The following is a 26,867-nucleotide window of genomic DNA, read 5'->3' as shown; positions in this document are numbered from 1 at the left end:
AGTTGTGTTTTCTGTTACTTTCTTCTCCGTGATTCTGATCCTCGAGGAATATGATATGGCTACTAAGCTGTGAGATGTTTTTTAAAGGACCTCTTTACTCCCTTTCTATTTGTTTGGGGGTTTTTGTGTGTATTTTCACTGGAAATTGTGACAGTTCACTCTATAGCATTTCAGATGAATAATTGCTGCCAGAGAAATAGGAAAAGGCACTATCTCAACCCGGCATGTCTCTCTTTTTTGGAAATTAAAATTTGATTTTTTACCAAAGTGATACACAGATTTGTTTAATAAGGCAAAATAGTTCTAGCTCCAAGTCTGGTGTCTGCTACCTCACAGCAGATCTGTCCTCAATAAATGAGGGAAAATCGCAACCATTTTGCACTGACGGGAAGATCCCCGTGGTGCATGATGGCTCGGCAGCATCTGCTTCTTCCCCTCTTGGATACAAAGCGGGCAGAGTCAACTTTATAAATCCTATTATAAAAATGGGCATTCTTTCCCCAAAGTGTGCATAAGAATGCATGCTTTCTTAGAACATCTGAGATAAGTGATGAAATACCAAATGAGCCACATTTTTTATTTCTTGCAGTTTGAATAGGGTTTAAGAATGCATTTCCTTTTTAGCAGCATCCTAGGACGGGCCAAATACCTAACTAAGGAAATGCTCATACATGCCACAATGCAAGTTGACATGAAAGACTTTGCTTCCTCCTGAACAAGAAACCCCCAAAGCCTTTCCTTGCCTGATTGAAGGTGCCAGGGCTCTTCGGTCATTGGATAATATGTGGTGTTTTGCATCGTGAAGGCTGTACGGGATGCACGCGTGGTCTGTGCGGTGCAAAATCACCCTGGCTCCCCAGGAGGATCTTCCTAATCTGGACACGTTTGATCTGACAATGGCACCATTTTCAGTGATTGGGCTATTGTTCTAACTAAAATGCTGAAGCTCTTTAAGGTGATTTTCGTTCCTCTGATTTTATGGCCTGAATATTCATTTTTAGTTTTCTTTATCTAAGTATAGACGATAAGGTATAAGATCCGAATCTTTTTGAAATTAATTGTATTGTAAATCAAACATTTTTCTGTACAATGCACTTACTCATCATTAGCATCCGAGAGTTTCCAGTAAAATATCTTTAGTATTATTTTTATTATTAACATATTTACACTGTCACTCCAGCCCAGCACCCTTTGTGAATCTGTTTTTAAAATAAATATGACCTGATACCAGAGTGATTGGTGCAATAAAAATGCATGATGTGAAATTAATCAAATATGGTCGGGTTCAATTTATAAGGGACACATTAAGAAAAATTATTTCTTGTTCGGGTATGCCACTCTAGTGAATCAAACAGAGCTGTGTATATTTCAGCAAGATACATGTAAAATCCATTCATTCAACAAACATTTATTATGCATTTACTGTGTGCATCATGGTGGATAAAAATCAAGCTGAGCAAACAAGAAATTCATACATGAAACAACTGAAGACAGTAAGCAAGAGCAAAATTGTGGAAAAATGTTGAATATCCCAGAATTCCAGAAACAAAAGCTTAAGTGGCTGTGGTGTAGTGCCCCGGTTAAAGGTGTGGGCTTCTGGATTTATTTCAGTTTTTTTCAGGAAGTGGTCATTAATTTTTGTGTGAAAAAATGAGAGCAGAGAGGCATAATTCATTGTGAAGATAGATTTTATATTCTGTATATGTGAAGGAAATAAATTTCTAACGCAATAAAATAAAGAGAACAGAAAAAATTAAAAAAAAAAAACCTGGCTTGGTCTTCAGAGTCTGACAGATAGGGGTTCAAAGCCCAGTTCTGCTACTTATTAGCTGGGTAACCTTGGGCAAGTTCTTTCATTTTGTTGAGCCTTGTTTTTCCTATCTATAATATGGAGATGATAACATTTTTATCATAGAATTGTTGAGAGAATTAAGTGAGACAATGTCCTCATTCAGCCTTCATGAAATGTGTTGTCATAGTAGGGCTGGAGACAGTCTTCGGAGCCGTCTTTAGAACTGTCATTGTCAAAGTTGTTGGCAATGATGAATTGTTGGAAATTACATTCCAGGTGAAGGAGAGCATATGGACGAAGGCAAGAAATTGGGCTGGAAACCAAGCATTCTACCCATTCCTAGGGGTCAAGTTCTGCTTTCTTCCTACTAGAGCCAGCTGGGTAGAGACAAGCTAAGTATTTGCCAGAGAGGCAGATGAGAGGGCTTGAGGATGTTATCTCCATTCTTAAGGTAGCTTCAAGATGAAGAATTTCTAGACAAATAAGCAGGAAACGTCCATGAAGAACATCTATGATCACCAAGCCTTAGCAGAATGGGATGCAGGACCCAAGTTGTGAAGATCTTGGGGCGCCTGGGTGGCTCGGCTGGTTAAGCATCTGACTTAGGCTCAGGTCATGGTCTCAGTGCTCTGGGATGGAGCCCCGCATGGGATTTCCTGCTCTACAGAAGCCTATTTCTCCCTACATCCCCACTTGTGCTCTCTCTCTCTTACTCTCACTCAAATAAATAAATAAAATCTTAAAAACATACAAAACAAGGGGTACCTTGGATCAGTGGGTTGAAGCCTCTACCTTTGGCTTGGGTCATGATCCCAGGATCCTGGGATCGAGCCCCGCATCAGGCTCTCTGCTCAGTAGGGAGCCTGCTTGCTCCCCTCTCTCAGCCTGCTTCTCTGCCTACTTGTGATCTCTATCAAATAAATAAATAAATAAATAAATAAAATTTTTTAAAAAACATGCAAAACAAAACAAAAACAAACTTGGAGCATCTTGAAAGCTGGGACTTCCCCTGCCTTCTTTGGCACCATATCTTACAGAGCCTTGTCCAAGGGACGCTATCAATAACCACTTGATGAATGAATGAATGAACCCCTATGTTGTGTAAAATATAAGCTATCATTTACCTGTTAGCAGTGTAACCTCAATCTCCGTGTTTCCATTTCCTCGACTGTAAAACAGGATAAAAGTACCTATCGACCTCACTGTGCTATCATGAACATCAAATCCATTAATATTTGTAAAGTGCTAAAAACGGTGCCTGGCACATGGTCAGTTTCATATCAGTATTTATTAAATAAAGAAAAATCACTGTTAAAGGGTAGTATGAGGATTAAAAAAGAAAATACTTGAAGAAAACAAGCATTTGTGGGAGGAAGTAGAAAAAGAAGAACCTGTCAGATGATGTAATAAGCCCACCCCAAACAGGCTCAGAAGTACCCAGTCCCAGACCCAATAGGATATGATGAATCTAGGATTTGAGCCAGCATACAGAGGACCTGGGGGAACCTTGGATCTCCTTGTCCTCCCGCTGTCATCTGTTTCCCAAACCCACTGGTACCAGATTACGCCCTTAGTCCAAGACTCTGACCTGGGCCGCACCTTGCCAGCCCTGCCAGCCCACACTACTCCAGGATTTTATATGGCCATAACTTATCTTAATACTCATAGCCAATAGCTGAAGTCTTATTTCCATTGAGATAGACTATCTCCCCATCCCTTCCAACCCTCTTCCCCTTCCCTCTCAGAATGAAAAATGCTGCTTCTTTTTGTAGGTCACTGCTTCCCAGAAATCATATGGCCCTCCCTGCCAGAGAAGACCTCTTGGCTATTAACTCAGGATGGGTTGGACCAGGGTGGTGCCTGGGTGGCTCAGCCAGTTAAGTGTCCAACTCTTGATTTCAGCTCAGATTATGATCTCAGGGTCATGGGATTGAGCCCTGTGGGGGTGCAGAACCTGCTTGGAATTCCCTCCTTCTTCCCCCTACCGCCACCCCCACCCCTGTTCATGGTTTCTCTCTCTCTCTCTCTCTCAAAAAAAAAAGAGAGAGATGGGCTGGAGCAGGGCTCACCATGCCCATTGGACATTATTGTTCAGATGGCTGCTGACCCTCCTTGGCACTAGCTTCCAGATTCGTCAGCCCACTGGGCCCAAGTTTTGAGAACTCACTAATTCATTCATCTATTCATAAATTAATTCACATATTCATTTAACTAATGGTAACTCAGTGCCTCCTCTATGCCCAGCACAGAGGGCTGGGGAGGTTGAGATCATTCACGTAGTGTCTCTGTATTCAGAGAATTCATAGCCTAATCCGAGAAAGAGATAACTTACAACATGGGGATAATTAAGTGCAAAAAAGAGAAATACACACAAGATAGGAGAGAGAAGGAAGAGATTTACTCTTATCTGGGGCAATCAGAGAAGCATTCCCAGAAAAGCGCCATCTGAGATGGATTCTGAAGGAAGAACCGGGTAAAATAGAATAGTGTCAGCCTGAGGTGGGGAAAGGCAACGAAGGATCAGTTGGGAGCAGGGCTGAACTGTAAGGTCGGGGAGAAGGCTGGAGTGGAGGGCAGATGCCAGACAATGCGGGGAGTTGAACATGAAGCCAAGGAAATTAAACTTTGTATTTTTGGTAAAAGAGAGGAGTGGGGAGAACCTGTGATGTGCCCCCAAACTACTCCCAACGCATTCCTTCACTGAAGGGTTTGTAGCCCTGGTTGTAGGGAGTGCCACCTAGAGGCAGTCTTCGCCAGGGACCTTCTGACAAGTCCCTTTAAGAACTGTCTCAGCTATGGAAAACCACCTAACTTAAGGTCATGCCCTTCCCTGGCAGGGAAGCCGGCATCCTGTGACTGGTAGGTGCCAGAATGCCAAGGTCCAAGTCTCTTGACCTAACGCAGGACAACTCTGCAGAGCCATTCCAGTTCCCATGGGGTCCACCAAGACTCTCATTAATTCAACACTGAAGCTCAGCTTCCCCCTGGGCTCCCTCCCGCTTTTTTCCCTTCTCTCCCTTAGGAGTTGCTACCAAGGGCAGCATCACCCTGGGCATGAACCCCATCCTCTCTACTTTCTCAGAGCTTTATTCATCGGGGCCCACCTCTCCTACTACAAGCTCCTACTTCTGAGGCATTTAAACATTTTTCAGTCTCTTTCAGATCCCCTAAAAGTTGCCAACCCCACCTTGCCCTTCAACTCTTGCCCTTTCTCTCCTCTGCTTGACAGCTGAATTTCTACAAAGAGCTGTCTACTGCCACATCTGCATTTCTCTCACCATTCATTCCTCTGACCCCATCAGGCTTCTGCCACACCCCCCAACTCCACGAAGACAGTTCTCACTAGGGCGCCAATGCTCACGTCATTAAATCCAGGGAACACCTCAGGGACTTTAACTCAGTTGATTTATCGACCTCTTTCTCCTTAAAACACTCGATTTCTGTGGTGCTCTGCTTTCCTAGAATCTCTCTCACCATGAAGTGTCCTACTAGACTCCTTTGTTCTCCATGTATCCCTAAGTTATTGGTGCTCTGTCGCAGACCCTCATTTTTCTCACTGCTCAGAATCTCCCTATGTGATCTCATGAACTGTCACAACCGCTAATTCCACTGAGATGTTAATAATTCCTAAACCTCTCCTTCTAGTCCACACCACTCTCTTGAGCTTTATGTACCCACTGTACATCACCCTGGTCCTTCTGCAGCCTCCACAGGCTCCATGTGCCCCACTGAACTCATCTTCCTCTCCTCAAACCTCCTGCTCCCCTCAAGGTCTCTGCCTTTCCCCTGTTCTTCCCAGCCAGATTACCTAGGCCCCCCTGATCACACCCCACCTAGCTCCATCTTGAAGTTTAACACTCCTCCTTAACTCCTGATGCAGATATACACACAATTAAAAATTAAACCATCTGCCAGGATCCAGGTGGTAATGATCCTGTCAAGACCACAGGACTCTTGAATGACTCCCAGACACCACGAGAACCAGAAACTGGAAAGCCTTCAGAACCCTGGGAAAGGTCCAGCTCCCTGCCTACCCTCTCCCCAACTCCCACCCCTTTCCAGGCCACATTCTTTTTTCTTTCCCTGCATGTTCTGTTTACAAGTGGATTTCTCTACTTCTCCCCATGCTGTCAACTCAACATGACTGACCCAGAGGTCTGGAGGTTACATCCCCAGTCCAAGAAGCCAGCAAACAAATCAGGGTCTTCCAGATGCAAAGGCAAGTCCCCAGAAGAGAGGCTGATTGGTTTAGCTCGGGGCAAATGCTCATCCCTGGCCCAATAAGCTAAGGCCAAGAGGGTTGGGACCTGGAATAGGAAATGTGGATTTGGAGACTCATGGGGGTACGTGTGAGGCTCAAGAGTAGGTGAGGTCTTGGGGCACCTGGGTGGCTCAGTGGGTTAATAAGAGGAGGTGAGGTCTTGGGGCACCTGGGTGGCTCAGCTCAGGTCATGATCTCAGGGTCCTGGGATCAAGCCCCGCATTGGGCTATCTGCTCAGAAGGGAGCCTGCTTCCCCCTCTCTCTCTGCTTGCCTACTTGTGATCTCTCTCAGTCTAATAAATAAATAAAATCTTAAAAAAAAAAAAAGAGGAAGTGAGGTCTTATGTTAGGCAACCATCTAAGACATGGTTTTTACTGTCCTGAATAATCACAGTTGTCCAAAATTCCTGGCATCACAAAATTTCATCTTAGGCAAATCTCTAATCTATTCTGCCTGTATGGCTATCTTATAGTTTGTTGAAGCATCATTTACTTACTCCACCTCCTCTCTTGTTTCCACCTTATTGTACTAATGAGCAATAACATAGTAGGAAGAACGTTATAAGGAAAATAATCCATGAGCTCATTTCTAAAAAATAAAATCTTACATACACACTTGAATAGTACTGTCCCCTGTAACACAAAATTATTACTTATAGTAATAAAATAAAAGGCCTTATAAGTCCATTTTAATTGTTTCTGCTTTAAAATCTGACCTAGACATTCAAAATGGATGATAATCAAAAATATCTAGTTGCTTCTGACAGAAGCAAGTTTACAACCTGTGTATAAGTTCTTAGAAAATAATATCACCAGAAAATCTTCGATGGCCCCCTTATGGGTAAAAAAAAAATAATTTTGGAAAATTTATTTTCAGATCAGCATATTGGAGCATAATTCTTAAAGAAACTTTTACTTTAAATCAGTTTTATTGTAAGCCTAGAAAAGAAACAAGACTAGGAGATGAACCTAGTGTTGACAAGAAGCTAGAGAGAGAAAGAGAAATATACTGTGGGACCACTTGTTTTTAAGAAATGAAACTCTGGATTTATGAACCAGTTTCAAAGAATCTCTCTAGGCACACTGTTCAGAAGCTGTGCGGATCATGTCTGAAGTTTTAGCATGTTTCAAATACAAGCAGATTCCTTGTTTTGAGATAGTGATTTTTTGGATACTCTATTCATTCATTAATTTAACAAAATATTTTCCGAGCATCATTTATAAGGTAGTTATCAATTATAAGGTATTGCTCTGGTTTTGAATTTGCAAAGATCCTTCCTTCAAGGAACAGAGTAGAAGTCATATTAAAAGGTACATACTACTGCACATCAAGAGGTCCCTGGTTCGTATCTGGGTGCCCCCTCTTTTTTATATTTTAAAGATTTTATTTATTTGACAGACAAGATCACAAGTAGGCAGAGAGGCAGGCAGAGAGAGAGGAGGAAGCAGGCTCCCTGCCCAGCAGAGAGCCTGATGCGGGGCTCAATCCCAGGACCCTGGGATCATGACCTGAGCTGAAGGCAGAGGCTTTAACCCACTGAGCCACCCAGGCACCCATCTAGATGGGTGCCCCCCTCTTAACAAACAAACAAAAAACAAACAAACAAATAAATGGTACATATTTACCCTTATAAACTGTTGGTTGGAATGTAAAATGGTACAATCAATCTCTGTGGAAAACAGTAAGGCAATTCTTAAAAACAATAAAAATAGAATTACTATATGATGCAGCAATTCTACTTCTGGGTATATACCTGAAATGACTGAAAACAAGAATTCAAACACTTGGACACAAATGTTCATGGCAACATTATTCACAATTGCTGAAATGTGGAAGCACCCCAAGTGTCCATCAATGGATGAATGAATAAACAAAATGTGGTACATTTTGTTATTATTATGTACATACATACATATGAAGAAACACTATTCAGCCTTAAAAAGGAAAGGGATTCTGACACAGGCTAGAGCATGGACGAAACTTGAAGACTAAGGGAAATAAGCCAGACAAAAAGGAACAAATGCTGTACAATTCTACATGTATGAGGTACCCAGAGCCATCAGAGTCACAGAAAGAAAATAGAATGGTGGTTTCCAGGGACTGGGACATAGTTGCAGCTTGGGAAGATGGTTACATACCATTGTGAATGTGCTTAATACCACTGAGCAGTTAAAAGGGTTAAACTGATAAGTTATGCACATTTTATCACAATGTAAAAGAAGGTAACATTTATAAGAACCCAAGTGATATTAGGGACTCAAAAAGGATGGATATATACTTCCTTAGGGGGGTTGTAGGAGACTTCCTTGAGGTGACATTAGAGCAGAGAGGCAACATATGTGGGGGGAAAGGTCAGGAGTGTCCAGTGCCAATTCTGCTGTAGCTTAATAATGGTGTGACCTTGGACAAGTGACATAACCCCTCAAAGGGCAATGTGACATGTGGGTTATTTGCAAGGATGCTGAGAGGACCTGTTTGAATCCTAGTTCATTTACCCGCCGTGTGAACTCGGTCAAACTATTTGACATCCTTAACTTCTTCCCAGCCAGGTGGGGAGGTTCATGTCCAACTCACAGTATCATGAAGGTTTTACTAGATGAAGTATGAGAAATTATTAGCATGGGGCGACTGCAAACTAAGTGCTCATTTAAGTGTAAGCCGCTATTACTTTCTGAGACTTACCTATCAAATGGGGTTAATATCACTTGTCTTAAAATATTTGAGTTATTCTGAAAATCAGTAAAACACAGGATGTAAAATAAGTTGAACAGCGTTTTTGAAGATAGGTAAGATTTGGGCGTACATTCCCCCTAAAGGGAACAGCATGACCAAAAGATAGGCGGCCAGAAAGTGTGGGGCAACAGGGGTGATGAGAACAGCAAACGTCTGAAAAAGAATAGTGGGAAATCAAACTGGAGAGATAGAGCTAGGATAGTTTATGGAGGACCGTGAAGGCCTGGCCAAGAATCACATTGCAAAGGTAGAGCCCATGGAATGTAAGTGAGAGAAAGAGGGCAAGGATCATGCTGTGATTTGATTTGGCATTGAGAATTAAACTTGGAGGATGTGTTAGACTCCCTTCAAGATGTCCATCTTTGCCTGTATGAGTTCTCCACCTCCAGACACAAGAGGCCTGTCTCAGGTTGGGCTACAATAACAAAATACCCTAAACTGGGTGGTTTACACCACAGACATTTATTTCTCCTAGTTCTGGAGGCTGGGAAGTCTGAGCTCAGGGTACCAGCACAGTCAGGCTCTGGTAAGGGCCCTCTATGTGGCTCGCAGATGACTGCTTTCTCACTCCATTCTCAAGTGGCAGAGAGAGGAGGCTCTAGTGTCTCTTCCCCTTTTTATAAGAGCACTAATCCCACTCTGAGGTCTCCCCATTCACGATCTCATTGAAACCTAATTAGCACCCCAAAGATACACCTCTTAATGTTATCACATTGATGATACGTCTTCAATTTATGAATCTGGAGGGAAACTCAAGCATTCAGTCCATAACAGCTCCCAGTGACCCTTCTCTCCTGATATTCACGATCTTTTTGATCTTCTCGCCTGGAGCATGATTTGGATCTAATACCTTGCTTCTACTAGAGAACACAGCAAACGTGTCAGGAGATTGGGTCATAGAAAAGACCAACCTCCACCTTGCTTGTTCTCTCTTGTGCTCTGGCTTTCTTGTTCTTTTCAGAGCCAGCTGGTATGCTGTGAGCTGTGATCCCATGGGTCGTGGAACTGATGTTTCTGGCCAATGGTCATTGAGCATTTGAGACCTGCTAACAGCCATGTGAGTGAGCTGGGAAGTGGACCTTCCTCCGGACCATGAAAGGTCCAAAGCCAGTGGCACTGAGCTAAGCTGCATCCAAATTCTTAACACACAGAAACTTAGTCTAAGATAATGAATGCTTGTTGTTTTAAGCCAACAAGTTTTGGGGTAATTTATAAGATTGCCCTCCATTCAGATGCCAGCCAAAGTTCAAGGTTCCCCAGACTACCCACACTTCTCAACTGGCTACAAACCTGGGTATTCTCGTGACCTCCTTAGGTTCAATAATTCACTAAATGACAAAGAACTCTGAAATGATTATAGTTTTATTATAAAGGATATAAATCAGAACCAGTCAAATGAAGAGACACGTAGGTCATAGTCTTAGTGGGTCCCAAATACAGAGCTTCCATGCTCTCTCCCCGTGTTGTCAGAGCACATTTTTTCTGGTACGTCAATGTGTTCCCCAACCAGGAAGCTCCACTGAGCTTTGGTGTCCAGAGTTTTTGTTTTTAAAGATTTTATTTATTTATTTGACAGACAGAGATCTCAAGTAGGCAGAGACACAGGCAGAGAGAGAGAGAGGGAAGCAGGCTCCCCGCCAAGCAAAGAGCCCGATGTGGGGCTTGATCCCAGAACCCTGGGATCATGACCCGAGCTGAAGGCAGAGGCTTTAACCCACTGACCCACCCAGGTGCCCTGGTGTCCACAGTTTTTATTAGGGTTTCATTACACAGGCATCATTGGTTGGTTCATCGCTCCCACGACTGAACTCAATCTCCAGCTTCCTTGCCATCCTGGGAGAATGAAGTAGCTCAAAGCCCCAACCCTCTAATGACATGGTTGGTCTTTCTGGTGATCAGTCTATCCTGAGTCTTCTTGTTAGCATAAACTCAGGCATGATCCAAAGGGCTCAGGAGTAACAGAGATACTCCTCTCATTTGGGAAATTACGAAGGTTTTAGAAGTTAACCTCCTAAGAACCAAGGGCAAAAATCAGGCAAATATATTTTTTTATCAGATAACATCTTCTAACCTGTAAGAGCTCCTGCTATGTATCAGTCACTATGTGAGGCTATTCTTCCCTCCATCATTCCTTTATGTAATTATACTGCTAGCTCAGCTTTTCTGCAAGTAGCAGAAAACCCAAACCAATAGGAATTTAAAAATAGGAATTAAATTTTCTCACGTAACTAGAAACCTGGAGTAAGCTCTTACTGGTTGTGTTCAGATAGTCAACAATATCTGCAGACACCTAGGATTTTCCTGTCTTTCTGCCCCACTTACCATGTTTATTTTTGTTTTTAATAAATGCTTTGTTTTGGAATATTTATAGAGAAATTAGTAGTACAGAGTTCTCTAATACCTCCCACCCTGTTTCCCTATTATTAACATCTTAGGTTTATATGGTGCATTTGTTATAATTAATGAACCAATAGTGATACATTATTATTAACTAAAGTCTATAGATTACTCAGATTTCCTCAGTTGCTACCTAATCCTCTTTTTCTGTTCCAGAATCCAATCCAGGATACTACTTGTAGTTGTCATATCTCCTTAGGCTCTTCTTGGTTATGATGGTTTATCAGACGTTTGTTGTTTTTGGTGACCTTGACAGTTTTGAGGAGTACGAGTCAGGAATTTTACAGAATATCCGTCAATTGAAATTTGTTTAATGTTTTTCTTATGATTAGACTGGAATTATGGATTTGGAGGAGGGAGACCCCAGAGAGAAACCACCAAACTCTGTTGATTTTTATCCTCATATTGTCACCTCAGTATCACAAGATGGCTGCCATTGCTGCTCCAGAATTGGAATCACGTTCAAAGGTGAAAGAGGCAGAAGGAAGGAGAAAAGAGCCTTCTCTGTCCCTTATTTTTAATAGCAAAGTCATCCCATCATCCCTGTGCCTTGACAAGCTCAGAAGGCTGGGGATAGGATGTTCATAGTTGACTTAGTTCTTAACTGAGACTGAACACATTGCCATCGGAATAAAATCACAGTTCTATCAGCATGGAAGAAGTGGGCAAGCAACTGACAGTCTCAGGTTCAAGTGCCTACTGTGTATGTAATAGCTATGTAATAGCATTGTACTAGGTGCTATGAGGGATGAAAGGACAGAGAGATGGGGTTTTCCATCAAACTTTCCAGAAATTCTGTATTTCAATAAATATTCTCTTTTAAGGACCTCATCGTAGAAGGGTACACTGTTATCCCACTGATTCTTTGGTCGCTCAAAGACAGCCTCAGAAGATGAAGATTTGTCACATGTCACATGTGCTAGCAACTGTAAAGACCATTTCTAAAGAGTCATTTCTATAGTGACAGAACAATGATATGTTTGGGAATAAGTATCTAGTCAGTTTCTCCAAGGTGACATCTTTCTTAGATGTCCACGTTTTGTTGTTGTTGATTTTTTTTTAAGTCAAATCAACCATGTTATAGTCACACCTCAAAATACCTTGCCTTTAGGGGCACCTGGGTGGCTCAGTGGGTTAAGCCGCTGCCTTCGGCTCAGGTCATGATCTCAGGGTCCTGGGATCAAGCCCCGCATCGGGCTCTCTGCTCAGCAGGGAGCCTGCTTCCTCCTCTCTCTCTCTGCCTGCCTCTCTGCCTGCTTGTGATCTCTCTCTGTCAAATAAATAAATAAAATCTTTAAAAAAAAAAATACCTTGCCTTTAACATGCTTATGAACTAGATGAGAAAACTAACAGGTGAATTGAGAGCAAACAACACATGGCTATTTGGTATGGTAGCAAATTACATATTTCAGGCATTATGCTTTGAGAGTTTAGAACAGATGAAGATCAGCAAAGGTAGGATGGCAGGAAAGGTGGGCAGCAAGGCAAAATCCTAGTGGCCATGGGGGACGGCCTGACTGGGCTTCAGCCTGCATTTCCCTCCTCCACTGCCATGAAACCCAGATTCCTCTAAAAGAGTTGCTTATCTTCTTTTTATTAAGTACGAATCACTTTTCATTAATTTACAGTTCACCTATTAAGGTCTTGGGATTTTTACTTAGTAACCTTGATAAAAGGACTTTTAAAATAAATGTTTTAAGGATTTTTATTTATTTATTTATTTCACACACACACACACACACACACAGAGGGAGAACAAGTAGAGTAGCAGAGGGAGAGGGAGAAGCAGGCTTCCCATTGAGCAAGGAGCCGGATGCGGGACTTGATTCCAGGAGCCTGGGATTGTGACCTGAGCCAAACGCAGATGCTTAACCAACTGAACCACCCAGGCGCCCTTAAATGATGTTTTTTGCACAGTGTTTTATAGGGTGGGCTTTACAGCCACATAGATCAAGATTTAAATCCAAGGTCTAGGACTACTTACTGGCTTTGTGGTCTTATATCAGTTCCTTACCCTCTCTCATTCTGTTTCCTTGTTTAATAATAACCTGAGTTAGGGCTGTTGTAAGACTGAAATAAGATGAAATAAGGGGAACACAGAGTACAGTGTCCCACCCGGAGAGAGTGCTTGATAATGGTATCTGCTGTGACGATCACCACATTGATGACAGAGGCAATGGTGATATTAATATAATCCTATGGAAAAGGATGGATATGAGAGAGCCCCTACTTGGTTTTCACCATTTTGTCACTGTTAACTTTACATGAATGTACACTTACCAAGAGTAAATTACATTTCCCTTGACTTTTTAATAATCACTGCCTTAGAGAGAGCAAAGATGGATTTAGGTACTTAGGGAGGTTCTATTCTATTATCTGCGAAGGCACCAAACCACGTGACTCAGATTGCTGAGTGGAGACAAGAGGCAACATCTTACACGAGAAACTGGCAAAGGCACAAGAGATCTTGGAACATGTGCAATTAATTGACACTGTTTATTGGGACTTGGAACCTAGTCTAAAAGAATTTTACACATTAAATCGATGGTAACTGTCGATGAGCCTATGAGGGAATCCTTGCTAGGACCCTCTGGCTTTTACTGCAACTCCTAGTGATAATAACAAAAAGAGAAACCTCCCAAGCAGAAGGTCAATCTAATCCAATCACTTAATGCAGAGTTATGATACCAAATTTCCACATCACTGAATGACCATGGGTTTAGAGGTGTATGCCATAAAGTAGCTGCGGGTGTTAGACATTTAACAAGTTGTTTTATTCCTAATTGCTGGCATTTGCTTAACTGTTTTCTTAATTCTAATTTATGTTTTTATGTTCCAGTTTGTTTACATAGCCCATAGTTCCCAATTGCCTTTATTTGCTTAAGTGTTTCTTTAATTTTATTTACATTTTTATATATGTTGCTTTGCTTACATAACTCATTGTTTTGGAGTGGGCTAGAAATAACCATAAATCCCCATTGCTAATTAGCTTCATCCTCATGACTGATTAGTTAAGATTATGAGCCTAGGAGAAGGGCAGGAAGGTGGCCTGATAGTGAGTCAGAGGATCAATGAATTTTAGAGCTGGAAGGAATTTAGAGCTTAAGGCATCCTTCAGAAAGAATTCCGTGGTTTTACGTCTTCCCTATTAGAGAATTGTGAGAAAGACTGGGTGCTTGCTCTTGCTCCTTTATGCAAAAATGTACAAGAATTTGGTGACAGCTTTGAAAAACAAGTTAAGAATAAAGACAAAGGCCAATCAATGATGACTATGAGTAACCCATAATGGGGGCTTGAAAGAAGAATCAGAAACTTGACATATGAATGGGCTATAGAAGAGCAGGGAATATTAATGAACATGAGGGGGCTTCTTTGGAAGTAAGCAGAGTAGATTGTTTGGAACTCCCTCTCCAGCAGCTGTGCAGTTTGTAAAGATTTTAGCTTGCCTAACTGTAAGGTTAGCTATTAGCTTTGCAGTGGGGAGTATTTAAAAGTACACACAACATATGAAGGAAAGAACCTGGAACCGAGTAGCCTGCTTCATTCCAAGAATCCATCTGGCATGTAAAGAACTGCTTGTCCTACATTAAACCCTGCAGAGTAAGAGCCATTTTTCATATCTCATACCCCTATTTTTGGTTTCAAATAAGACAGCTTACTGAGTTTGGGGAAGGAACAAGACTTTTCAGAACCACCCAACCAAAGGATCCATCTAGAAGAAGCTCTGTGAATCTCAAATGGAGAAAACATGTCGAGGCTGTTTGGGAAATCGGATTAAGAGAAACCTCAAGCGTCCACAAAAGCCCGGAGTCCAGATCCCTAAACAATGTGAGCCTTTAGTCATTTGCAGACAGGGAACAGCGGAAGAGGAGGTGTTATGGATATGAAAATCTGTGGCTGGGGTCCCCAACATTAAATGACTCACGGTGGTGACAGGGTAAGTTGGTAAGTGAAATCCAGTCTATTCTTAAGCAAACGTATCTTTGTTAATAAAGAGCTCGTTTTTGCAGCTTTGGTCCATCTGGAGGCAGCTAAAAGCAAACCCTGCCAAAGGAGTAATCCCTAGATTACCAAGAATTGAGGAGTGCGTGAAGTGTTGTTAAGGCTGGAATTGGTCCTGGATGTCAGGCCCTTTCCCTCCTCCTGGAGCCACTTCCCTCTGACACATTTTCTTACGCTCCCCTTTCAAGAGAAAGTGTATGGCAATCAGATCCGCCCAGAGCAGACATGAAGCAAGCGGGACAACAGGCTCTCACCTTACCCGGTCCCCTCTTAAGGGACAGCGCAAGGCCTGAGCGCCGGCGCCAACTCCGAGCAGCGCCCTTTCGGTTACTATGGTGATCCCCGGAGAGGGCGGGGCCGCCATCCGCCGCTTCCCCGCCTCTGCCCAGACATTTCGAACGCTCCAATTGGGGCAGCGCTTTCTTGCCTCTGTCCCGCCCCGTTCGGCTCCTAGTGCAATACGGTAGGCCCGGGACAGGCAGCCGGAACCCTGAGGGTACCACCTCCTGACGGGAAGAGCGGGAAAATATACCAGGCGCTGTGTTAGGCGTGAAGCTCGCGGCGCTGCGGGGAAGCACATGGGTGGCTTTGGAAACGAGTTGCCCCGTGTCCCATACACAACTCCTCGCACCAATGACTATTAACACTAGGGATCAAGAGCCGGGGTGCGGGCACAGCGTTTGCGGGCCCGGTCGGCCTGTCCCGCGGGCCCAGGACGCGACCAGGCGTGAGGATCCTGGGGCGCGCTCTCCGGCGGTGGGGATCCGAGGCCAGAGAGGGCGGACTGCAGCTCGGGGGCGGTGCCAGTGGCGGCGGCGGGAGGCGTAAAGCCCAATGAGCGCGCGCACCGCCCCCGGGGGCGGAGCGTGCCGAGCGCTCCCCGCCCTCCCTTTCGCCCCCGCCCCTCCCCCCGGGCGCCGGGGCCGCAGTGAGTGAGTGGCACTGGCAGCCTGTCAATCCCTCAGCCGAGCGGCCTTCGAGCCAGGTCCGCGGCGGCTGCTGGCAGGGTGCGCGGCTCCGGCAGTGGCGGCGGCGACTTCTTCCGCCCCATCAATCTGCTGTCCGCCCGGCGCGCGGCCCGCCGGGGCCCTCCATCGGGCTCCGCGCCCCGCTGCGCCGGCCCGCCCGCTCCCAAACTTTCCTCCTCCGCCCCCTTCGCTCCCCTCGGCCCGCCCGCCGGCCTCTTCCCTCGCCGCCGCCTGCCGCCGCCGCTCCCTCCCCCGGGGCGGCCGGGGCTCGGATCCCGCCCGGCCGAGGCGGCGGAGGCGGCGGCGGTGGCGGCCGAGGGAGGGGAGTGCGCGGGCTGGCGCTGGGGGCGGCGGGCGTCCCGGCAACTCGGCGGGCGCTGAGGAGCAAGTTGCGCGGGGCCGCCCGGCGGGGCGCGCGGCGGCGCGGAGGCGGCGCGGCGGCCGCGTGAGGGCAGCGGGCGCCGCTGCCTCCGCCTCCGCCACCGCCGCGGATCCCGGCGCTTCCGCCCGGCCCTTCTCCTGAGCCTCGGCGGCGGCGGAAGCCGGAGCCGGGCGCCGGTCCGCGCCACCTCAGCCGCGGGCCCCGCCGGCCGGGGCGCCCCCTCCCCGCGCGGGCGGGGAGCGCGCGGCCGCCTCCCCCTCCCCCTCCCCCCTTTCTTCTCCTCCCTCGTCGCCGCCGCCGCCGCCGCCGCTGCCGCCGCCGCCTCAGCCTTCGCCTCAGCCGCCGCCGCCGCCCGCTCCCGCCCGCGCGCGGCGGGATGGACGATCAATCCAGGATGCTGCAGACTCTGGCCGGGGTGAACCTGGCCGGCCACTCGGTGCAGGGGGGCATGGCCCTGCCGCCTCCCCCGCACGGCCACGAAGGGGCGGACGGCGACGGCAGGAAGCAGGACATCGGCGACATCCTCCACCAGATCATGACCATCACCGACCAGAGCTTGGACGAGGCGCAAGCAAAGTTGGTGTCGTCTCATTAAGCATCTTTTGTGTGTGTGCGAGAGCCGGGCCCGCGGCCGAGTCGGGGCCCGGGGTGGCGCCCGGGGCAGGGGCCTCAGCCCTGGGCAGGGAACTTTCTCCGCAAACCGGCAGCCTGCCCGGGCCTCGGGGGGACTTGCCCGCACCCCTCGACGCGGGCGGGAGTCGGCAAAGTTGCTCTCGGGGCTCGGGACAGACTTGGTGCCACGCGGATTTTGTGGTTTTCTCGCCCTCCCCCGTCCGGCCCTCTAGCAGCCTGGCCCCCTCCCACGGATTCAAACCTCCCGCCTGGACCCTGTGCACGCCGCCCCGAGAGGGCCCCGGGCCGTTCTTGCGGGAAGTGCAACTTTCTCCTCCGGCCCGGAGTCGCGGCGCGGGGCTCCACTTGGCCGCGGGACGACCTCGTCGTGCGGGCGGCCGCCCCAGCTGGGAGGGCGCGGGGCGATGGGCGGTTCCCTGGCGGGTCCGGGTGCGGGCGGCCAAGTTCTCGGGGAAGGGAGGGCCGTCTCGCAAACTTTGCCGAGCTGTCACCGCCCGCTGGCCGCAGTCGGCCGGTCGCAGGCGCCGCGCCCGCTCCCTCTGCGGAGGGCGGACGCCGGAGCCCCTCCGCGCCGTCCCCTCCCCCGGGTCGCCGTCGTCTGCCCCGCTAGCTAGGCTCCCCGCGCGGGTTCGCGCCTTGCGGTCGCCGAGGCAGCTGCCTGCCAGGCAGATGGGTCGCGCCTGGTTCGGGCTGGAGCTTTAGCCGCCGGAGCTTGCGGGCTGTCGCTAACTAGTCAACTTGAGTTTCTGTTGACTTGCCATGGTTCCAAGGAGCCTTCCAAAATAGAAGGCCGGAATTAAATCTTGGGTCTAACTTAAAGGAAGGCGCCATATTATTCCATAGGTGATGCTAATACCTTTGTGTTTTGCTATTTGTTTTTTAGGAAACATGCCCTGAACTGTCACAGAATGAAACCCGCGCTCTTCAGCGTCCTGTGTGAGATCAAAGAGAAAACAGGTAAGAGGCTGCGCCCCGTAGTGGGCCTGGAGACCCCCGAGGTGGGGTCAGAGCTACTCCTTCCACTCTCCAGTTGAGAGCTGCTGCTTTTGGGCACCGCCATCTTTGATCATTCTCTCCTTCCCACCTCCTGATCTTGAGAAAAAACTGCAATAAATCTGGAGTCGATTTCTCAGTTCCGCTCCCGGTATAAAATGAAGTGTAGATGCGGACGGGGCTGGGTCGCTGTCCCCAGGCGGCCGCCCCTGGCTGCGGGCAGGGAGGGGGCCCGGAGCGCCGGCCGCCCTCTCTGGCCGCCCTCTCCCGCTCCTTTCCCCCTTGTTTGTATGTCAGTTTTTTAAAAAGGAGCAACGGGAGACTGGATGCCAGGGACTGAGTCCCAGGGAGAAGCATCGCCTGAACTTTGTTTTACTTAGACAGTTCTAAGCTTCAGCTCCACAGATAGAAGAATAGATGCAATTGAACAGACTCCAGTAGGATGTTTGAATTAGTGTTTTAGTTGGGAAGGCTACTTTTGAGAAGCAAGAAAGGGTAATGGTGTGTTTAGGCATGTACAGTGTATTACATCTATTACTACTTTCATTGAATTTTATGCTTGAAGTCATTACATTGTAAATATGTTTAATATATTTTATAAAGTAGAAAAAGGTTCACATTAGCAGGTTAAACAATTTTTGAAGTGTTTAAGGCAGGGAACATATGAGAAGACAGGTTTTACAGAAGTGCTGGAATAAAAACTACACAAACAGACATTCCTGGCAATTCATTTCAATTTAATTTTCTTGTTAGCCTTTTTAAAATTAAAGGTATTTTAGCCTTGAGGTGACAGTAGGAACTCAAGTGGAATTAGAAATTTAATTTAGATGCTTTAGTTCAGATTTGGCATTAACTGCCCTGTATATGGCAAACAAGTGCCTTAAACAAGCTTTACTGTTGGGGTGTGTGTGTGTGTGTGTGTGTGTGTGCGCGCGCTAGCTATAAGGTATTATAAAGTTGCTGTTTTTTAAGTTGAGGCAAAGAAGAGAAAGTTAAAGTCCAGGATATAGCAATATCCAATATCCTAGTAATGCTATTTAAAAGATCAAAAGTCATTGTGTTTAAATCGAGTGCACAAATGATAGCACACTGAATATACATGTTAGTTGGTAGAAGAATTGTCTTCCTTTTAAACATATTTTTCACTCTGCAATGCTATTCTGATTCCAAAGGTAATCAAGAGAAGATGATGGGTTATTGCTACCTATTAAAATATATGCTAAAACCATAATTAACAGAAAACACTGAAATCCTTAAAGAGTAGTTTTCCTGCTTTTCATTCACCTAGTATTCATGGTTTGTAAATGTTGAGTGATTCTTTTATTTTTATTTTTTTTTTTTTTTAATTTTTTTTTAAAGATTTTATTTATTTGTCAGAGAGAGGGAAAGAGAGCGAGCACAGGCAGACAGAATGGCAGGCAGAGGCAGAGGGAGAAGCAGGCTCCCTGCCGAGCAAGGAGCCCGATGTGGGACTCGATCCCAGGACGCTGGGATCATGACCTGAGCCGAAGGCAGCTGCTTAACCAACTGAGCCACCCAGGCGTCCCGAGTGATTCTTTTAAAGATAGATTTTACATTTTGAAAACCACAGGCATTTTAAATGACTAACTTACTCTGTGTTGATTTTTAGCTCCCTTTAGGACGCATTGTGATTTAAAATGGTAGATAATTTTTATCTGACTATGAAATAAAACATCAAGCATTACATCTTGAAGATTCTTAGTTTAGAAGCCTAAAAGTGTACAGTTCTCAGTAAATTATGTTGCTTAATGTCCAAGGATTTTCTTGCTATCAGGGCTCCACTTCAGTTTCTGCTGACAGCTAAGCACTGGGGTATTGACTATGTTGTGAATATTAAGATTGATTCAACTTACACGGCATTATATTACTAGGGAGACGGGATTGATATTTTTCCCCTATCACCCGCTTCTTGTTATTTGTATTTATTTTTTTGCCGTTTTAAAGTTTTGGCCTAGCCAGCTTGAGAACCAAACCCAGCAAACTGCTTTTCTTGTTTAGACATTTAGCAGCAGGCAGAATTCAATTAGGAGGCATAAGTCCTCTAGTTGCTTATTTGCACAAGACTTAGTTACACCATTCTGAAAGGAAAGTATAGTCAGCCTCATGTCAAAGGTGAGTTACGAAAAAGAAACAAGTCTTTTCAGAGTCTGGGATTACTGGCACAGAGAGCTTTGCTAGGGCTCTTGCTATTTAAGAAGCAAGAGGTATCTGACAAAGGAAATTTTTGTGTTTTGAAAATTGTTTCTGAGGCTTTCAGCGATAACTTGTAAATTAGACCCTCTTTTTATGCTTTGGCCGGCAGATTCAAGTTTGCACGTTATCTCTTTTGTAAAAAGGCAACGGCCGACAAAGAGTAAAGACGGCTGTCTGGCAGAGGCATCTTCCTGCCTGCCTCTCTAAGCTCGAGAGGGACGGGGATTTAAGTACCAAGTGATTGATTGGGGTGAAGCTCTTTCTCTCCTCTCCTTTCTCTCCTACTACCCAGAGCTCCACCTCACCCTCCAAAACTAGTCTTAGAAGGAAACAGGGCCGCTGGACCTAGTATCCTTAATTTGAAATAAAACATCTGTGTAGACGTTAGTGTTACTAAGGCAAAGAAAGCGGGGCAGCAAATTCCAGGCCTCCCCTCTTCCTCCCCATGTCTGTTCCCACAGTTCTGCTTTCGAAACATTGTGAACTTATAAAATAAGCATTGTAGAATATATGTATATTGCATAATGGTTTTTCTTTAGGTCATTTTATTTAACCTAATAATATAGTATCTAAAGATTAATTCTCTGCAATCTAGAGAAAGTTTACCTAGTCATTTGTAACAGAAACCGGAACATTATGTGATGACTCTATTCTGCATAATGGAGGGGTAGGGGGTTGACTAGTGGGAAGGTGGAGGGGGGAAACTGTCACTTCAATGGATAATGTCATTTCAGTTGTGCTTCTCCTAAAATAAGACAAAATCATTAACAAATTTTCTGTATTTATAGATCTGCCAGTAGATTTTGAGGTTTCCGATTAAGCAGTGAACACAGCCAGTTCTGATGCACATGAGGGATTTAGTTTGGAAAACATCTTTTTTCTCTCCTACCAAATATGATAAGGCATTTTTCCCTTCTGACAGATAAATGGGTGATCTACCACAATTATATTATTTTCTTGTTCAGAGGTAGGGAAAGTATACTTATGAGGTGCTTGATTTTCTTGAAAATGTATTCTTTTGTAAAATTCATTGTACGATTATTTTTGGGTAGAAACGTCATCTCTAGTTGAATTGTGATATTTATGCATTTTGAAAGGAACTGAAGAGTTACAGGCTTTGAAATCAACATATTTGTCTATTTTAAACTAAGCAACCAGCGAGATAATTGTTGATATGTGAAGATTTTCCTCTTAATTACTTTTTAGTCATATTTTACCATCAATCTCTTATTAAATATCCCTGATGCTTCGAGGTCTCCTCATCTCCATACTTATTTTGGTGCATTCCCTCACATCTTTTGGCCATCTTAATCTGATTGTTGAAGTACTTTTCTTTGTGAAATATTCCATCCTCATAAATCTGCCTTCTCTCCAAAGCCTTTAATTATGAGAGTTCTTTTTTGAGAAATAAATGTATTTTTAAAAATTCTAATGAAAATCTAACATTTTTATATATAATCTGAATCATATTGTGAAAAAAATATTTTGTATTTCAAAAAAAATCAACACCACCTTTTCTTTTCTAAATGGTAGGTTAAAATACTCTATGTTGATAGCTGCCAACCAAACTTTGATTTATTGCCACCACAAACCCTAAATAGCGTTCATTTACTAGTAATGTCTAATGGCATACATGATGGTTTGCCAGATTTGTGGCCTTTGTGAGGCTTATAAGCAGGACTGACTTGGGAAGATCATAAAACTTAATGAACTTCTCTACTGCAGGAGGTGTCCGCAGGGGAAGAGAAAGGGCTGCTTGGCTGGTTGGGCTGGTTGAAATATTTTTTATGTTTAAGGATAAGAAAATGACTATTAAAAATGCTTTACTTTTAAAGGATCCTCTTCTTCCCCCAACAAGTCATAAGAATTTTAGATATCAAAACTGGATCAAGAATGTAGCTTGTTATGTGAGTTTTTATATGCATTTAGAATGTGATATATATGATTAAACCTTTTATCTTTAGTGTTATCAGTATGACTAGATTTCAGAGGGACAGAGCAGTGCTCTCAGTGAACACCTCTATTTAATTCTGACCCTATAGGCTTAGAGACTCAATGGAGTCTTCTTTTTCCCTTTTCTTTTTATGCTTCAATTTTAAAATTTGTTTTTTTTTTTCCCTTTGTACAGTGCCGTGTAATTCTTTAATTCCCAGCGTATAAAAGCCAAATATTCCGTGAAGTGAAAATTTAGCAGGAAAGATGAAAACCGTTATATATGAGACTAAATGCGGTTATATATATTGCATGTATTCTTTTAAGTTGCTCTTGAAATTATTTCAGATGTAATGATCATTATTTGTCCCAGCCTTTTAAAAGTAAATGCACTGTTCCATACATGATTCATTGTTGTGTTTTAATGAACTTACTTTCTAGTTTTTAAGAACTTTTAATTATGAACAACTGGAAACATAAAAAACATGTAGAGGGAGGAGAAACTTGAACCCCCATGAACTAATTCCCCACTTTCAGCAGCTAGCAACACTTGGTCAATCTTGTTTTCTCTGTAACTCCCACCCTTTCAAAATTATTTTGAAGCAAATTTTAATGGACTTTTAACACTTTAAATTTCATATCTTTCATATCAGTTTTAGACACATTATGTCTTGTTTACATTGAAAATATTAAATAAACAGGAAAAAGTCAGTCTATCTCAGAAATGTCGTAAATTATATTGCTTTATCACAAATTTTTTCTTAAAGCAATTTAAGAATATTTTTATTGACTTTTCCCCATTTTTTATAGATTTGTATCACTCACTATAGCTTTTTAATGAGGTATTGAGGGAAGATGTAGAAAAGTGGTGTTTTGCTAACTTTCTTACCTTCCTCTCATTCTTTCAGACAGTAGATGCAATATATTCATTAAAAAATCTAGAAAAAAATCCTGCTACCATACTGGTTTACAACTTTATGATCTACAGTATCAAGTATTATATTATCTTAAAAATATGGGGGATATCTTAAAACCCTTTTTTTTCCTTCCTGATAAAAATATATTGAACCTCTTAGTACTAATTTGATCTGTGCAAGTAATTCTTTCATGCCTTAGTTTTAGTGGAGTTCATGTTATTACAGATTTATGTAGTTTTTGTCCTTTACTTGGGACTTTACTATGTTATTTTATTAATTTACATAATTCTATTCCTAATCAGAAGTATATTAATACATTGGTGAAGGAAGCCCTGATTTGCCCTGAAGAGTGTAGTGTTTCATCGGCTTTCATAAAATATATTTGTGTACATCTTTCAAACCATAATCCTTTCCCTTTTAACTAATTTCACTTGTACTTTTAGATTTCAGTTTGTAAGTTTTGTCAAAGGTTTCTTTCAAGACAGATTTAAAAAGTTTAACATCTTACTTGGATTATTTATATTTTGATACTTGATGGTGGCATTGTACAAGGTGAAGTTCTGTTGTATGAAGTGTGGTCATAAAGAATTGAAACCACATATCAGGAACCACGCCCTAAATCAGTCACCACTTTATGTTCATAACATTGAGGTGTCTATTCAGAATAAATACCTAAAACATCAGCATAAACACGTAAAGTTAAATGAAGATTTTAGACTATTTTTCCTCTATTCAGGTACATGTGGACATCTTCAGGTATTTATTATTTCAGTATTGACACTATGAGAATAATGTTTTATTTGTTTTCTCAGCAGGGTTGTGTTTTAGCCATTTATCAGTGTGATCAGCATGATTTAGGTAGTTACTGACTAACAAAGCTTGCACACCCTCCACCTCCTCCAGTTGACCTTTTCAAGCGTTTGCTCTACTTCAGTAGGCCGTTTGAGTCTTTAAATATGAGGAGAGTAAGTAATTTACATCACTATGTAGTTTTAAGTTGGTGGAAGTTTTCCAGACCTGGCTATCAGATTTTTTTTTTTTTTACAAAGTTACAGAAGTTAATCAAACAAATTGCTATCACAACAAAGTTATAGTGTTGTTACATTTAGCAAATGAATTAATAAGCAATGCTTGAACAAGTCACTAAAAAAATAAAGCATCTTTTTATGCCTTCAGACACAGAACCATGTTCAAATAAATTTCAATAATCTTCAATTATTGACTTTGTAGGTAGAATACTTATCAGAATCTTTTTTTTTATAGATGTATTCTGTAAATATATGTTTGTAGTTTTTGATGGTAATGGTTGTTTGCTTTGGTACTACATTTGAGAGTATCTCTAGCAAAAAAATGGTGTGATAGAATGTGTTAAGTTGAACTGGCATGGTTTTTTTGGGGGGAGGACTGACTGCGTGATAGTAGCTGATTAGGACTAAAGACAATTAAAATTAATTATGGATAAAAGTAATTGTTAAAAGTTTTGTACTTTTTTTCTTGAGTGTAACTGCTTTAAAAAAAGCTATTTTGAACAATAACCCTTTTTGTGTGATCATATTAATGAGGACTTCATATACAATGTAATCCTTTTAATGCTGATGATTCCTCACTATGTTTAAACCATTATTTGGGAGACTCGACATATGTTATGGCAAAATGATTTTTTTGTGTGTTTGTTTTGTTTTATGTGATACATCAGTTTTCAAAGCACATTTCTTAGGCATCAGAGTCCAGCAGGTGGCTTTTTACATTAAAAAATTCATAAATTTTAAAATCCCATAAAATTTTATTTCAAATTCAAATTAACTAATTGAGAATGTCAACATTTCCACTGTCTCTATATTAACATTTATAATAGAACAAATGGTTGCATATAGAAATTATCTGCAACATAATCTAAATTAAGATTCTAAACAGGCATTACAGATGCTGGTAACTTTGGCAATTATCATTTTGTTTGGTGAACAGTAGTAAAACAGTGTGCGGTAAAAGTGTTTAGAGAGAGAGGATAAATAAATTGAACAGTTTTGCAATGCAAAGTGGTTTGTGGTGTTTTTGAGGATTTCTTGGCTCTCTCTTAACTGCTATTGTGAGCCTGGAGCAGATTTCCCCATTGCTAATGCCCTAGAAGTATTAATTCACTTTGATATGCTAATTAGAGGGCATTATGCAAGAAATGAGATTAAGTGGCAGCATGAAGCCATTTGCCTGTCAGTAAATTGAGAGCTTTAGCATCAGGAGGAGCTTTGTTTTTTTTTTTTTTTTTTTTTGTTGTGTGTGTTTTTTTCTTTCTTTCTTTTTTTTTTTTTTTAGTTTCTCTTGGTTTTGCATATAAATAAAATTGATTGAAAGGTCTAGAGAAGCTTCTAGAACATTGCTGTATTTTTCACCCTCTTATGATTATAGAAACGTGGTGTTACAGAATTTTTCTGACTATTAATTGACCTAATTGGAGATACAAATAGGAAGTTTTTATTGTACTCTCTCTTACATGAGAGTATACTAAGAATTTTGTGTTGTCTAGTCTTTTTTTCTAAAGCCTAATTTCAGTAGCATGGCTAGTAAACTGTTAGCACCTCTTTTCAGAGTGTAAACTTGTGTGTGTGTTTGTGCAGTAATGTCTTCAACTAAACTGAACTTCACAAGAATATTTTCTTTACTAAGGAAAGAAGGAGTAAGTTGTTGACTTGGGCTTCAGGAAACTATGTTAAATGAGCAGTAAGACTGACTTCAATACCTAGAAGCAGGAACAATTAAAATTAGTGGTTATACTCTGTACTTTACACACCTGTGGAATTTACATTTCAGCATGTATGTGTTGTATAAGATCACTGCATTTTTTAATTTTTATGTTGAAGATTGAGTTTCATACTTGACTCTGATTTTGCTGACTGTGGTGGTTTAAGCCAGACTTTAGATTTTTCTCTCTGTAAAGCTTCTATGTGATTTTCTGTATTTTGTGGGGAAATGCATGAATGAATACTGGGATTGGAGTTGTGGACTGGGAGGAAGAAAGAACTTCTCTGGGCCCATGAAGAATTTAAGATTTGCTCAAACATGGAACTTTTTTTTTTTTTTAACCTCTATAAACCATTGCTAGAGGTAGAATTGTAAACCGCTGCCCTAACTGCTACCAGGCTGTGGTTAGATAGGAGAGAGTTTGAATAAAGCAGTTGTATTGAGGCTTGCTTCTAGTGTCTGAATTCCACCACTGTGGCTGTGACTTTAGACCTAGTAAACCATAACTTCTCTTCAGAGCCATATGGATTATTTAGTCACCACAGCTGCCATGCATACACACTACCAAGGCTGGCATCTCCTCCGTGTGCATGTGTGGTGCCTGTTAGTGTTAATAGGAGTTAGGAATGTGCACACAGAGAGGGCAATGAAGAGTCTCTCCTGAGACAAAAGTCCTGATTACATTTCTCAATAAAGAGGACTTAGTGTACCTGCATATTAGCCGGTCTTCTAAATGAAATAACTTGCTTACTTTAAATTCTCATTCCCTTCTCAGACTCCCTGAACTAGTTAAATCAATGAATCCTCATTAATCTATGATTACTTGCAAATTTTCATTTAAAGCGTATGAAGTTATTTTTGATTGAAATGGGAACAAAAAGCTTTTGAAATTGCATATTATTATT

At 42.8% G+C, this 26,867-nt stretch overlaps 1 protein-coding gene across 2 annotated transcripts in view; it reads left to right on the top strand.

The window, feature by feature from the left end:
• Positions 1 to 16,107: 16,107 nt before the first annotated feature.
• The window catches only part of PBX3 (PBX homeobox 3), a 217,200-nt gene continuing 206,440 nt past the window's right edge, over positions 16,108 to 26,867 (top strand). For both annotated transcript variants that reach the window (XM_059141025.1, XM_059141024.1), the window contains exons 1-2: positions 16,108 to 17,113; positions 18,054 to 18,127. In XM_059141025.1, the coding sequence (XP_058997008.1) occupies positions 16,914 to 17,113; positions 18,054 to 18,127 (274 nt within the window). In that variant the 5' untranslated portion in view covers positions 16,108 to 16,913. The remainder of the gene's footprint in view (positions 17,114 to 18,053; positions 18,128 to 26,867) is intronic.

Source organism: Mustela lutreola, chromosome 12 (genome assembly GCF_030435805.1).
Source record: "Mustela lutreola isolate mMusLut2 chromosome 12, mMusLut2.pri, whole genome shotgun sequence".
Classification (NCBI taxonomy): domain Eukaryota; kingdom Metazoa; phylum Chordata; class Mammalia; order Carnivora; family Mustelidae; genus Mustela; species Mustela lutreola.
This window is presented reverse-complemented; position numbering and strand designations above follow the sequence as displayed.